Source organism: Haliotis cracherodii, unplaced genomic scaffold (assembly GCF_022045235.1).
Source record: "Haliotis cracherodii isolate W230 unplaced genomic scaffold, xgHalCrac1.p SCAF_15, whole genome shotgun sequence".
NCBI lineage: Eukaryota > Metazoa > Mollusca > Gastropoda > Lepetellida > Haliotidae > Haliotis > Haliotis cracherodii.
Window position 1 is genome coordinate 18,207,188 of NW_027266270.1, and position 16,207 is coordinate 18,223,394.

The 16,207-nt window shown below is 39.5% G+C and overlaps 1 protein-coding gene across 4 annotated transcripts in view; it reads left to right on the forward strand.

The window, feature by feature from the left end:
• The window catches only part of LOC139462343 (secreted frizzled-related protein 1-like), a 69,812-nt gene that overhangs the window by 42,184 nt on the left and 11,421 nt on the right, over positions 1 to 16,207 (forward strand). For 2 of the 4 annotated variants that reach the window (XM_071243995.1, XM_071243998.1), the window contains exons 1-2: positions 5,243 to 5,367; positions 5,459 to 6,661. In XM_071243995.1, the coding sequence (XP_071100096.1) occupies positions 6,133 to 6,661 (529 nt within the window). In that variant the 5' untranslated portion in view covers positions 5,243 to 5,367; positions 5,459 to 6,132. Of the gene's footprint in view, positions 1 to 5,242; positions 5,368 to 5,458; positions 6,662 to 16,207 lie in introns of those variants that run through there. The other 2 variants (XM_071243997.1, XM_071243996.1) reach the window with 1 other exon arrangement.

The following is a 16,207-nucleotide window of genomic DNA, read 5'->3' on the forward strand; positions in this document are numbered from 1 at the left end:
GGGACACCAGACATGGGCTTCATACATGTGGAGAATCGAACCCGGACCTTCGGCGTGAAGATCACTAGTTTTAATCACAAGGCTACCTCGTCACCCCTTAAGGGATTTTGAGCTGCGGGAGTGAAAGTTATATACACAGTACCCATGAAATGATCGGCATTTCTTCAAATACCTCATAATTCCTCGACGTAGATTGTTGGAGCTACTACTGGTTGTATTTGTTGCTGTTTTCAAATCAGACCGACTTTGTTGTTAAAACAACACCGCAGGAACATTACTTGGTGAGACAGGAACATTCTGGGTGAGGCAAGAAGCATTACTGGGTGAGACAGGAACATTCTGGGTGAGGCAAGAAGCATTACTGGGTGAGACAGGAACATTCTGGGTGAGGCACGAACATTACTGGGTGACGCAAGAAATATTATGGCTGAGGCGGGGACAATTCTGGGCGAGGGTTCGAATCCCGGTTCGCCCCGATGTTATGTTTCTAGGTTTGTCAGCACCATACCTGTGCTCATGGGTTTCACCGAAGTGGTAAACGTCTGAGTCCTGCATCACTTCGGGCTTTCCTCCCACATTAAGCTGACACGCCGCGATCTAACTATAATACTTAAAAGAGGCGTTAATCCCAACTCACTCACTCACTATAAGAGAATGGAAATTAAACACACTGAATTCCACCCTAATGGACCACGTTCAATAGAATATGAAAACGTTGCCCGAACCATTCATTGAACTGTACGTGTTGCAGACCCTATGTAAAACATGAGTCATGGCAATGTGAATTTGAATAGAAACAAACTATAAAGGACCCGGAGAAGGATTTTATAGTGTAAAGTAAAACTGATTATATGGTATATCAACGCAATTACTGTGTCAAAAACATCTATACAAAGCTTTCTGTTCTTATTTCTAGTTCTGGTGAAGAGAATAGGGACACAGCGAAGCCTTCTCCGTCTCAGATAAACAGGAAGAATGTTACAGTGTCACAAGGTGTCTTTATACCCAACCATTTAAATTTTATGCTTAAGTGATTAATAATATATCGGTATGACACGGCAATTTGCTAACTCAGGCATGTAATTGACAACGACGTTACGGTGATGATTTTCATGAAGGAAAGGATTATGCCGGCCCATGCCGACTGTTCGTCACACCACCTCACTATAAACTACATTATGAAACGAAATTCTCCTAAGACATATGCTTTTATAAAATACCTATTTTGACATTACTAGATTTGCGGTCAGTTTTTACACACCAAAGTATGTCTTGTTGCATTATAATAGATAGGCTTGTTTCTTGAATAGTTCTACAACATACTGTGCTTTCTCACACAAAACATGAGCCCTTGCCAGTGCTTGGATCGTCGTTATGACTAATGGTTCTAGTACTGACGTGTACTGTGAACACCCCCTGCAATAAATATTTCTTCTAAGATTATTTTAATAGTAAAATCCATCTCCATTTTGTCTGTCCTAACTCGGCATCACATCTTCCCGGTGTGTTCAAGTGCTCCGGAATCCAAATCTGATTTAGATGATTGCTGCATTTAAACATCACCCCATTAACTGCATTTTCAGAATATTGGTTGGTGTGCCCGTAAACTTCCTATTTACGTCTTACTTGTGTCCGTAAACTTCACATATAGGTAACAATATATATATATGTGTGTGTCCGTAAAGTCACATGTACGTGTTATTTGAGTCTGTAAAGTCATATGTGCGTGTTATGCGAGTCCGTAAAGTCATTTGTACGTGTTATGTGAGTCCGTAAAGTCATGTACGTGTTATGAGTACGTAAAGTCATATGTACGTGTTATGTGAGTCCGTAAAGTCATGTACGTGTAATATATGTCCGTAAAGTCATGTACGTGTGATGAGTATGTAAAGTCATATGTACGTGTTATGTGAGTCCGTAAAGTCATGTACGTGTTACTTGTGTCCGTAAAGTCATATGTACTTGTTATATGAGTCCGTAATGTCATATGTACGTGTTATATGAAACCGTAAAGTCACATGTACGTGTTATATGTGTCCGTAAAATCATATGTACGTGTTATATGTGTACGTACAAGTTATTTGTACCTGTCATATGAGTCCGCAAAGTCATATGTGTCCGTAAAGTCATATGTTATATGTGTACGTACACGTGATATGTACGTGTTACCTGTGTCGGTACAAGTCATATCTAGGTGTTACCTGTGTCGGTACAAGTCACATCTACCTGTTACCTGTCTCCGTATGTTCAAGAATATTGTACAAGTCCTATCTACGCTTGCGCCTGCACACGGCCTAGATATATGTTACCAATGCTCCCACGAGACATGCATGCGTCACCTACACCCGTACACGCCACGTCTACGAGTTTTCTGTTCCCGTACGTGGCATACCCGCGCCGCTTCTAAGACGAGGGTCTATATACCACACATAAACCCTTCCCATACACGCCGCGTTCTTACCCTGCTAAACTAACTGTTCATAATATGGTTGGCAGGTACTTGTTACGTGCTAAAGGTCACGAGGTGCAGTTCACGTCGGTTCAGAAGCCTGAGGCACAAACGTCTCTATGAAGCTTTGAATCTCACCTGTAATTGTACACAACATCGCAGTTTCCCCTTTGACAGGCTTAAGAGGTTTCCCTTTGTCTCGATTGATAGGCTTCATATCTTGGAATTCCAGGCGATCCCAAAACCAAAGAAGATGATCGAGTAAGATCATCTAGATGCAGAGTGTGATTTCTGATGGAATTTTGTTATGTCAGTCTGTGTTTCTAGTGTGTGAGTGAGTGAGTTGGGTTTAACGCCGCTTTTAACAGTATTCTAGTTATATCGCGGCGTGTCAGCTTAATGTGGGAGGAAAGACCGAAGTGATGCAGGTCTGAGACGTTTACCACTTCGCTGAAACCCACGAGCACGGGTATGGTACTGTCAAACCTAGAAACATAATCGTGGCGAACCGGGATTCGAACCCACAATCATAGGTTTCTGGCGTGCCCAAGGCCCACAACTCTTCACAGCGAGTCAAGGCGCCTTAGACGACTGGTCCAGCCGTGCCCCCTGTGTGTAAAGAACATCCAAACGCCCATACCATACCCAGAAGCAGCAACTGAGCATTTATGAGGGAAAATTCAAACGTTAATGTTAAAGAATGAGCGTTACGGTCGTCTTTCTGCTACGACTGCCGTAAGCCTGTGTTAAATTATGAGCGTTACGGTCGTCTTTCTGCTACGACTGCCGTAAGTCTGTGTTAAATTATGAGCGTTACGGTCGTCTTTCTGCTACGACTGCCGTAAGTCTGTGTTAAATTATGAGCGTTACGGTCGTCTTTCTGCTACGACTGCCGTAAGTCTGTGTTAAATTACGAGCGTTACGGTCGTCTTTCTGCTACGACTGTCGTAAGTCTGTGTTAAATTACGAGCGTTACGGTCGTCTTTCTGCTACGACTGCCGTAAGTCTGTGTTAATTATGAGCGTTACGGTCGTCTTTCTGCTACGACTGCCGTAAGTCTTTGTAAACGTATGGGTGTTACGGTCGTCCCTCTGCTACGACTGCCGTAAGTCTGTGTTAAATTATGAGCGTTACGGTCGTCTCTCTGCTACGACTGCCTAAGCGTATTGGTGTCTACCGTAAGTCTTTCTGCTGCGATCACTTTGTAGAACGAGGCCCTGGTCCAGATTCGATCATTTACAAGCAGCTGTGATGTGGATCGAACATTGCTGATTTCGGCCTTACACTATATTCACTCCCCCAAACTAAGCTACTCGCCATGCTATACTTGAAATAATAAAGCATACTCGCTGTACAATACACATGATCTACACGTTATCAAAATGTTCCGTCATGGCAGACAAAAGAGTGAGTGAGTGAGTTGGGTTTAACGCCGCTTTTAACAGTATTCCAGTTATATCACGGCATGTCAGCTTAATGTGGGAGGAAAGCTCGAAGTGATGCAGGTCTGAGACGTTTACCACTTCGGTGAAACCCACGAGCACGGGTATGGTGCTGACAAACCTAGAAACATAATCAGGGTGAACCGGGATTCGAAACCACAATCATAGGTTTCTGGTGTGTCCAGGGGACGCAACTCTGCACAGCGAATCGCGGCGCCTTAGACGACTGGGCCACCCGTGCCCCTGCAGCCAAAAGAAGATCAGTAGGCACATGTAATACAAGTGGTGGCTCCTAAGGCAAGTGTCTTCGTACGAAATATGCCTCTGGTCATCTAGCAATAAATGGGCACCCGGTAGAACGAGATGGTAATGTGACATAGCAACTTGGGCTGCATAATTGCCATGGAGCTGAGAATGAAAATTAAGTCCACTAATCGATTAACCTGGGCGCCAATGTTAGCGCTTTGAGCTGCTTATGAATGGCTTTGGTACTCTAGATATTCACATTAATCTCCTTAGGTAATCCACTACCGAAGATATCATCAAGTATTTGTAAATCGAGAACTCACTGTCTGTATATGTGTTTATGTACTCAAACATAATCAGTACATCTGATAAAATAAATTCCACTGGAACATTGAGGAGAGATTTCCCGACGTAGCATTTTATCGTTTGATGTTATTTTTTTACGAGAGTACATATTTGTAGCGGTTTGAAACTAAACATTTGGTTTCTTTTCACTAAGGTAAGCCGACTGGTGCAGATGTGTATGATTATTCTATAACGTGATGCCGGGAGTCTTTACCTCTCCCCATGAACTCGTTTCCTTGTGTCGTGCATTACTCGAGGTTATTGATAGGAGCCGTCAGAGCGTCATTCGCCGCAGCCTTCTCGCAAAGCAGACAAATTCGTCCTCTCCTCTCCGTATGCCTCTAATCCCTGACAGTGGTATATTGCAAATCCACAGACAAGGGTAACCCCGGTAGTGTATTGTCTGCCTCCCGGGAACCAGCTGGTATGTCACCTTCCGACGGCAAACCCTGACAGCCATCCTTGGACTATATGGCGTTAAATGATGCTCGTTATTTTTCTAATCTTTCAACGCCCACTCGAGTGAAGGGATTTGGAGACTGTCAGTTTGAAATCCGCATTCAAATACCTCGGATAGTGATCCCTACCTTTGTAAAAGCTCAGTCCTCGATGAGAGGCGGGGCTCTGGATGATTGGCACTTCAGTGGACCTGCTAAACCAATCGAGACACAGCTTGAGTGACGGGCCTGTGGACCTTTGTGGGTGTGTTCGCTTGAAATAGACGTGGTGTGTTTTGGGTATGGGTAAGAGTGTAGTGTATATAGCATCGAACACTATCTTGTCAGTGTGTCAGAAGTACTGTCTCGGCCGGCGACAGCCTTGTCACTAGAGATAGGATACATTCAATAGCCGTACTATTCTCTCATCTTTCACGCTTTGTAGATGGTAATTGTACATGTCGTCCTTTAAAAAGCCGCATATTTTGTGTGAGTCTTCAATTTAAAACTTGAATTAATTGAATTGGTTTCAATTGCAGTGTCTACGGAGTGGCTTTGAGTGGAAGGGGCTCCGTGGAAGCAGACAGCTACACGAGTAGTTTGCAGATTGAGAAGACGGCGGAAAGTCGAACTCGCATGGAGTAGGACTCGCTACCTAGCCATGGCAAAGCTCCGTTGCTGTGGATCCTGACAAATAATGAATTGTGGAAGTCTCATCATTCCCGTGTTTGTGACCTGCTAGACTCGACAAAAGTTACAGCAAACGTGAACCATTGACCGTCGCATCAGAAGGACGAGATGGTGTAGACATACATGTTGTGCAATACGTGTTTCAGTCGACACGTGTGAGGGACTGCACCAGAGTGCTTAGTTTGACCCAACCTGCTAGCCCGTAGTGACGACCAAGTGACAACACATGTACCAAGAACTGGCTGTGTAGACCACTCCGGTAATTGGACGGAGGCCGCTCTTATCGTGTCATAATTTGTTAAGCAATTGGGGTGGGCTCGGATTGTGCCTGTGTCTCCAGTCGAGGGGGGCTACAAGTGGAGTGTAGGAGGTATCGTGCATCGTGCCAGGCACCCTGACATCTACACGAGGTGTGGGGGCCTCTTATGGCCGTTAACACATTCAGAAGCCGTTGTTATACCCAACTAGACGCTAACCTCTAGCCTACGGCATTGGAAGAATAATTGTGAAAGTGTACCGTAATATGGAGATGGAAACTCAAGCTTGGTTGAGTGTGTTTATTTGTCTGGCTTCTTTAGTCTCGGCGTCGGAGTACGACTACAACTACTACAGAGATGAATACAACAACGACGGCTACATCATACACGGGGACTACCCGCGAGACTGGACACCAAAGTGGGTCGGGGTTACCCCCAAGTGCATTGATATTCCCACGAATCTAACCCTATGCCAAGATATAGGCTACAAACGCATGAGACTGCCAAACCTCTTGGACCATGATACCCTCAACGAGGTCACCCAACAGTCTAGGTCCTGGGTTCCTCTTCTTGGTATTCACTGTCATCCGGATGTTAAGCTGTTTCTATGTTCGCTGTTTTCCCCCGTGTGTCTGGAGAGAACAATTTGGCCCTGTAGGTCATTGTGTGAAAGTGTCAAAAACGCATGCCTGTATAGAATGAAGTTCTATAAGTTCGACTGGCCGGAGATGCTACGATGTGACAAGTTCCCAGTTGATAACGACCTCTGCATCAAACAACAAAATTACAACAAACGTAAGTAGTTGTATTTGTGTATATTTGTCTCTACCCCCTAACCTCAAGGCGTGGACACTCTCTCGCCGTACTCTCAAACTTGGTGTATGAAAATATACCCTTCCTTCTTTTCCTGTCTCTCTTTTTTAAAACTGAAATACCCTTAGTTTTGTCATCTTCTGGTACTTTGCTATTTCTCAAAAAAGTTTTGAGTTCTGACTTTTTCTCTCTGTTCTATTTTTTTTGGGTTTCTGTCAGTCTGTGTTTTTTCATCTGAAGAAGTCCCTCGCTATTGCATGGCCGCCCTTGCTACTCGGCAGCTTCTTGTGTTCAGTTTGCCTGTTCCTTCATTTCTGTTTCATTTCATGACTCTCATCTCATTTTTTCCACATTAACCAAAGTGCTGAATTTTCTCACAAAAATTCTCTTTTCAAATGTACTCTATATAGTTACGTTGTCTGTGTTTAATTGAAAATATTAGAAATATAACGAATCAATTTTTACGCTTACGAGATTCTGAAATTCTACAATGCCTATACACTTTCTCGCTTTGATGATGAAACTCATACTGTTTTGTGCTACATTATATGACCTTATTCAGCACTTAAGAAGCCGATCATCTCCAGGGCACTATCATATCGTATTTCATCATGATCATTCTCTGTTACTAAATTGCGTTTGAGAAAGATTGTAGGACAAATTGTATATTGTATTTCATATATTTGTAACTCAAAAATTTCTTCACAGGAAATCCAGAAATATTTGAAAAAAATGTTTTTTTCATGTTTTATGTCTATTCGTATGTTATTGTTGGTAAAATCGATAAATTCTTAGACTATCAAAGACTTTCATACCAGGATTAATGAACAGAAATAGTTTCGGTTACCTTGTGTATATTAAAAATGTTTATGGAAAAATATTGAGAATATAAAATGATAATATTAACAAAGAGGACATATGATGCAATAAGATAGGCCTAAATTAAAGTGTGCGTGACCTCGGTTCAGTAATAACGAAATAATGGAAGAGGCCATGAGTAGATAAGATTACAGTAAGCAGTAAGTGCGCAGTTTGTGTAACCGAACATTATCAACACACAAGATAAATCTGTAGCGTGCGAACGTCTTACATCATACACTTTAAACATAGAGATAACGCAGTGATAACCTTATGTCAGAATATCATAACGGAGTGTTGTGGGTCTAAAAATGAGCCGTTTTCATTTTTCTATCAGATGAATAATTACGTTCATAATGATAAATGTCAATATTGCACAAAGGGATATTTCAAGGGTGGATTTGCTAAACAAACAGCACACGAGATGGTCTATTGATTCAACAGAGAGAGCGCATGTAAGGTGCTCTGTCTGTACGCTTTGCAGCGTCGTGCTAAAGATAAAGCGGCCATTGTTATCTGGAAAATCGGGATCCGGCGTGCATTTTCATAAATACAAACGAATAATGAAATATCTTAAAGTGGCGGTATTTCGGGTAAGGGTAGCTTCCATTTGGAACAGAAAATGCTTGATAAAGGAACTATCATCTGAACGGAAACTGAAAACATGAAAGTTGATAATCATATGTCAGTCAAGTCTTTCATTAAACGTGTTAAGGGTAGCTTACTTCCATTTGGAACAATAACTTCTTGATAAAGGTCTCAGTATCCGATGCGAAATTAAAATAAACATGAAAGTTGATCATTACATGTCAATCAAGGCGTTCATTTAACGTAGTTAGGGGTAGCATCCATTTGGAACAAAAACTTCTTGATAAAGGCCCGAGTTTCTGAACCGAAATTGAAAACATGAAAGTTGATAATTATATGTCAATCAACTCTTTCATTAAACGTGGTAAGGGGTAGCTTCCCTTGATAAATGGGATAGTACCTGAACCGAAATTTAAAAAATAAGAGTAGAATATTCACTCTGGGCGACATTGTGTATATTTTGAGTTTTCGAAATATTTTCATTTTTTTCTTCCTTGGTATATACCCATGAAAATAGCATGTTGAGATTTGTAAATACCTTTATCCGAGATCGGCCACAGCGCGGAGATTTTCTCGACAAATGGGTTTCCAGAATTAAAATGGGACTTGTTTGATAATCACATGTCAGTTGCGTCTTTCATCAACGTGTGTACATTGTACATGTGTTTATATTGCAATCGGTATGGACTGCCAGCCTGTTTACATTTATTAACGAGTCGGCACTAGACAATACAATCCAGGGTCAGAGTACAAAGGAACATAGGTACGAAATCATGCATATACCATCATGCATTGCTAAACATGTTCTGTAATCAGCACACAGCGCTCCCCAACCCAACACACAGCCCGTGATATTAATTTATACCACAAGACTTAGACTTGATAATTTATTGAACGCTTTTAGACGCTCTTACAGTACCATGATTTGACCATTTCCTATTTATCTGGAAATGATTTCGAAGTAAGAAAACTGATTTAAGCAACATTTAGGTTTTCGTTATTGTTGTGAATACCAAAGCCATGAGATATACATATACTTCATTGATATTTCACGTGTATCAAATCTCATAATTGCATTAACCTAAAAACGCTGTTTTGCATTTACACAAAAAACCTTTTCACTAACCTGATTTTGTCGACTAATCGAAATTAATTAAATAAATCGGGATCTCTACATTGCAGACATTGCAAACGCAGCGGACAAGTAATATATATATATGTCGGGTGATATGTGTGTTTTTGAACCAGTTCATTATGTCTTCGTTAAAGGTGTATATTATCATTATCATGAAGAGGTGAATTTTCGGAGAGATATCGGCATCTGCCTGTGGAATTACTATTATCATGATAATGAACTTTTCGGTTTTAGAATTAGCTGAAAAATAGCCGAAACACCTCAATGTCAAAATTTAATTTATTAGCCAATGCGTATATAGTTATAAACCGAGGGGATCCGGAACAGGACCTTGAACTTTGAATTAATGTAATAACGAGATAGCATCATTATCAATTATCGTTATGGATAATTGTAATATAGTTATAATTACCACAAATACAATTATCATAATTTACAAATTGTAATATTGATAACATTAAATATGCTTCTCATTATTATTGGTTAAAAATATGAACAACAGTAGCGACGTTATCAATGATTATAATATTACACACACACCTGAATTTAAGAACTGGTTGTACGAGCACAATACAAGATAACATTATTTCATGGCTGCAGTTCAACTTGAAACCTCTCACTGGTAAGCGCCAGCTAATATTTAGTGTTTATCAGTCCGTGTTTGGTAATATTTAGTGTTTATCGGTCCGTGTTTGGTAATATTTAGTGTTTATCAGTCCGTGTTTGGTAATATTTAGTGTTTATCAGTCCGTGTTTCGTAATATTTAGTGTCCGTGTTTCGTTCGGTGTTTTTCATACACGAATAATTTCTGGTTTCTACCTGTTGTTTATATCATGGACTGGGTTACCGGGTGTAAAGAAACCAATCATGAGTTTCCATGCAAATACCATTGTACCGCCATTTCGGGAAGATAATGAGGGGTTGTTATCCTTTGAATGTTGCAGTAAAGAGAAGATGTAATCTTTGAACATAGGACAATATAAAAATATGACAAAAACTGCTGCTACCTTCACCAAATTACATGTATTATTAGATAGAAATCCAAATAATGAAATAATGAATGCTTTCATTGAAATCTGTATACGTGTTTGCCAGGGTGATGGCAATCAGCGACTAGAAAATCGCGACCTCTCATCATCGCGACTTTTTAGCTGAACTTTACCGAAGTAATTGATATGCTGCGAAATCTTTAGGAATTTTCTTTCGCACAATCAGAGCAAAAACCTATTTAGATGGCGTAAAAGTCAGAAATGTTTGCGATGATATATGCCCGCATTCTGTTGACTAGCCCTGACGCGTCAAATGAATGGGAAGACACGGTTACCAAACTCATAAATTTCTCAAAGAAAAAAACTCGACATGCACAGCGCAAGTTGTAGGTAATCCTACTGCAGTGACAACAGAACACTTTTTTCAACAGGGGAAGATTTATTCTTTCTGTTTGTCAAGTCCATCTAGAATTTCCCGGGGAGTGGCAAGTACGCTTGCAATCTTGTCCGCTCTGTCGTCAAAGGCGCCCAATGGGCCACTAGAAACAAATATGTCAATGACAGATGTGACATGGGGCTGTGTATAGTCTCGAAGTGACCTAGGATTAGAGGACACTACATAATGTCATTGCATTTGATACGACGGTCATATCAACACACAATGTATGTTTCTGTAACTTTTGTGAGAGAAGTAACCAATTAGAAAGCAGTTATAGTGCATACCATGCATAGTTATCCTATACCATCATCGAGATCATGTGCACTGAAGGACCAGTTCATGATGTTAACATACAGCATAGATTTTGTTGTCCGGGTTGGTTAATTGCGCATTTCAACTACAGTAAACTACGATTATAACGAACACGCTTATAACGAACTGACGGATATAACGACCTTACTTTTTGGTCCCGACTACTTGCTGTAGTCATGCTGTATATGTTCTTATAACGAACTACGGTTATAACGAACTAAAATTGGTATTCCCTTTGAGTTCGTTATAACCGTAGTTTACTGTATGTTCCAAAGATCGGTAAGTCACTGAGTGTGCACCATAGTTTAAATATTTTATTAGATTATATCTCGACTGTAACAATTTGATATTTGACCCTCACAAATATAACAATTTGAAAAACATGAGCCTCAAAACCCTTTTTGGAGGAATGAGCCTCGCTGTCATGTTTGATGACGCAAGCCTCGGTTATACTAGTTCAATAAAATGAGCATAAAAACTATACTAGTTCGATAACATGAGCATCAAAAGTAGACCAGTTCGATAAAATGATCACATCTGGCCTATTTCGATAAATGAGCATCACAACTGCACCAGTTCGATAAATGAGCATCACAACTAGACTAGTTCGATAAATGAGCATCACATCTAGACTAGTTCGATAAATGAGCATCACAACCAGACTAGTTCGATAAATGAGCATCACAACTAGACTAGTTCGATAAATGAGCATCACAACTGCACCAGTTCGATAAATGAGCATCACAACTAGACTAGTTCAATAAATGAACATCACATCTAGACTAGTTCGATAAATGAGCATACTAGACTAGTTTGATAAATGAGCATCACAACTAGACTAGTCCGATAAATGAGCATCACATCTAGACTAGTTCGATAAATGAACATCACAACTAGACTAGTTCGATAAATGAGCATCACAACTAGACTAGTTCCACTAAAACGTTTGAAACTAGCCTCAATTGTTTTATATAATTAGCCTCAAGACTATAATGTGTTTCATCTTTATAGACGTGTAATGTAATGAACATATCTGTGATTGGTCAATTATCACACCAATGAGATCACTGCATTATCCTGTAATAAGAACAATCTACACCGACGAATGAGCCCCGGCATCTGTGGCAACGAAGACATCCCTGTCTGACGTTGTTTGCCACGTTGCTGGAATGCTTGTCCTCATTCTATTCCATATATAATATATACGCACATCTTCACAATAGATCAGAATTTGATATACTATTTAATTGCTGGAAAAATAGATTATACATCATTGTCTCATTATTGATATTAAGCTACATTTGTTATCAACACTAACACTTCTCGTCAAATTTCTTTTCTAAAAATACACAATGATACATACATTATCCTTGAACACTGGGTTTACTAGTTACTTCGTAGAAATAATCCATAGCTGTTCTTTGTATTGTTCTTGTTTCGTCAGGGGCGGTCGGGTAGCCTAGTGGTTAAAGCGTTCACTAGTCACGCCGAAGACCCGGGTTCGATTCCCGACATGGGTACAATGTGTGAAGCCCATTTCTGGTGTCCCCCGCCGTGATATTGCTGGAATATTGCTAAAAGCGGCGTAAAACCATACTCACTCACTCACTCTTGTTTCGTCAACAATAACCTGTGTAAATATAACACGTCAACGCCAAAGCATAACCAGTCTCGATTATCCGACTAAACCGAATCCACTGGGCGTAAAATAGCGATGAAAATCATAGGAATGGATCACTGAAAATCAGTGATGACACCAGGTGTTCGCTAAGAAAACTCTAAATTAAACGTATAATTCACTTTGTATGAATAATCTCTATGTGTTCTTGGTCCTTGCTACTTAAACAACATTCACATGGAAAGTAATAAATTCGAAATATCGTTTTACACTATGTGTTAGATGCGTCACAATGTTAATGCGTATGTGATTTATACAATCAAAACTTGACTTAATGGAGTTGACTTAATGAAAACCGACATATCTTTGAGGAATTTATAGCGAGTTATTATTCCTGCTTATCGGGCTATTAATTAATTTGGAACATAGCCCCAGGAAAGGCGTGGAACCACCCTTTGCGTGTAGGACGTTCAGACATATTGAACATGATAAGAACATAGCAGAACATTATTTAAATGAAACATATTACCAACTTATCAACATCCGTTTTGATAAAAGATATCGACCCTGAAAGCGACCCGGCCTTGTTGAAATAATAATTTCGAATAAGTCCTAATCATAACCTTGTACCTCTAAAAACGTGTACATACAATATATATATTTTTTTCAAAGTGTACATTCTGTATTCTCAGTGCGTGTCATCTCTGCATTTACAGTTGTGTCAATTCTGTATTTACAGTTGTGTCAATTCTGTATTTACAGTTGTGTCAATTCTGTCTTACAGTTGTGTCGGTCCTGTATTTACAGTTGTGTCATTTGTGTATTTACAGTACTGTTGTGTCAATTCTGTATTTACAGTTGTGTCTCTTCTGTATTTATAATTGTGTCAATTTTGTACTTACAGTTGTGTCAATTCTGTATTTACAGTTCTGTCAATTCTGTATTTACAATTGTGTTGCCGCTGTATTGACAGTTGTGTCAATTCTGTATTTACAGTTCTGTCAATTCTGTATTTACAATAGTTTGCACACACTGTATTTACAGTACTTTTACACGTTCTGTATTTACGGTAGCTTACGCACCCTGTATTTACAGTATTTTACACGTTCTGTATTTACGGTAGCTTACGCACCCTGTATTAACAGTATTTTACACACCATATTTATAGTATATTCAACACACCGTATTTACAGTATTTCATACACCGTATTTATAGGTCTTTACACACGCCGTATTTACAGTAGTTTACACACCGTATTTACAGTATTTTACACACACCGTATTTACACTATTTTACATGCAAGGTATATACCGTATTTTACACACTCGGATTTACAGTATTTTAGACACACCGTATTTACAGTATTTTACACACCGTATTTACAGTATTTCACACACCGTATTTACATTATTTTACACACATCGTATTTACAGTATTTTACACACTTTGTATTTACACTATTTTGCACTCACTGTATTTACACTATTTTACACACTCTGTATATACAGTATTTTACACACACCGTATTTACAGTATTTTACACGCACGGCATATACCGTATCTTACACACTCCGTATTTACAGTATTTTACACGCACGGCATATACCGTATTTTACACACTCCGTATTTACAGTATTTTAGATGCTCTTTATTCAGAATATGTTACTCACTCTGTATTTACAGTACTTTACACACTCTGAATTCACGATATGTTACTCACTCTGTATCTACAGTATTTTACACACTGTTTTTTACAGTATTTTGCACACAGTTTATACAGTTGTTAACACACTCTCCATTATCAGTTGTGTCAAATCTATTTACTTAGTTCTGATGGTAACACTAAATATTCTCTACTTTACGTGTTTTGTACCAATGCGTTGCATCTTCAAACTATTAAACAATCCTTAAAGCACACTTTGCAATGCAGACAACATACATACATCATCTTGGTACTTCCCTGTTATGACGTATTGTAGAATAACTCTGTGCTTGAGAAGGCTCGAAGTTACTGGCCATAAATCCCTTAAATAATTTACAATCCGCATTTTGAGTGTTGTGGACCCAATATATCTTATTCAAGGCCCACCCCTTTGGCAGACAGCTGGTCACATAACCCATATGCATTCAGATCAGTTTAGGGTAGCCTGACCGATGCAGAGTATACCAAGAGAAAAAAGTCTTTGTCAACTTTTAGTAGGGGATGAGTTTTCAGGTGCGAGGCTCTTCTCCAACAAAGAATTCTGTATATTCCATAAAATACTACTTGTGGCCAAATATTTTTCAAATTCTGTAGAACTATATCACCTAATAGTTCTTTTGAGATGAGGAACTCTTCTCCAACAAAGAACTCTGTACATATTCTTTTTTAAAATGCTGCGTAGAGGTTGTCTCTCATCCAAACGTGTTTATTTGTTTGTTGTTTAACGCTGGTCTCAGCAATATTCCTACACACCAAAATCATGTTTCAAAGAAAATATACAACCATATGGATAAGCACTTCTGTTTTATTGCATATAGCGACGTTTCGATGTAGATTCTTACACCGTTATCAAGCTGGAGTGCGTAAAAATCTACATCGAAACGTCGCTTAATGCAATAAATCAGAAGTTGTTATTTATAAGGTTGTATGTTTTCTTATTCACCAACCAACTTCTAGAATGCTGATCATTCAGTATGTTTCAATGTTGTTTGACCATTTGGGTTGAGAGCTGTACTCAGGCACAGTTTGTGACTTACTTACTTACTTACTTACTTACTTACATTGGAGATTTTTAAGTGCACTTTCCGACTTCAGCGTATTTCGCACACAGGCCGGCCAGGCCATTTAGTGTATTGCCAAAAGGGGGGAAGAAACGAGTATGCAGCCAAGATGGGGCTTTATTGGCTGCTTATATATTGTTTTTGGAAATTTGGAGATTTGGAAAATGCCAGGGGTGGAGGGGGTAGTCACAGTTTGTGAAGAAACAATGGGGAATTGTAGGCGGCGTCTAATGGACTCTGTCCTGTTATCTACTGCCCCTCTTACAACCGGTCTGACACGTTTAGTTAGCCCCGTAACAGCTTCTCGATTGTCACATTAATAACGACACAAGTGAACTTGATGTAGCTCTCACATGTATCACACCCAGTTAACTACACTGGCTACGATGTTCAAAGTAGGGGACAGCTCACAAACGTTTTATGATCAGGAATCGAGTCTAGGGATCCGTAAGAAGCATTTCAAGAAACCTTAGGTTTTTCTTACAACAAGGATTTGATTAATTAGAAATATTACTACACGATACAATAGGGGTACATATAAACACGCCCATGTCCCTGTAACATTTATACTCGTATTGGTACGAGTGCAATATATTTGTCTCCTCCGTAATGTTCTGATTAAAGATTTTCATGCGGTGTCTACTATCTGTGGTACTCTCTCCGAAAGTGTTTTATCTACATGATTAACGTTTGGATTATCCTTGTACTACTATATTGCTAAGAGCTTATGGACTGACAGGTGAAGTGTGCACTTCCGGTGGAACTGATTTCTGCACTATGGTGAATATTTTCTGCACCAGTAAATATAACAGTGGAAGATCTAG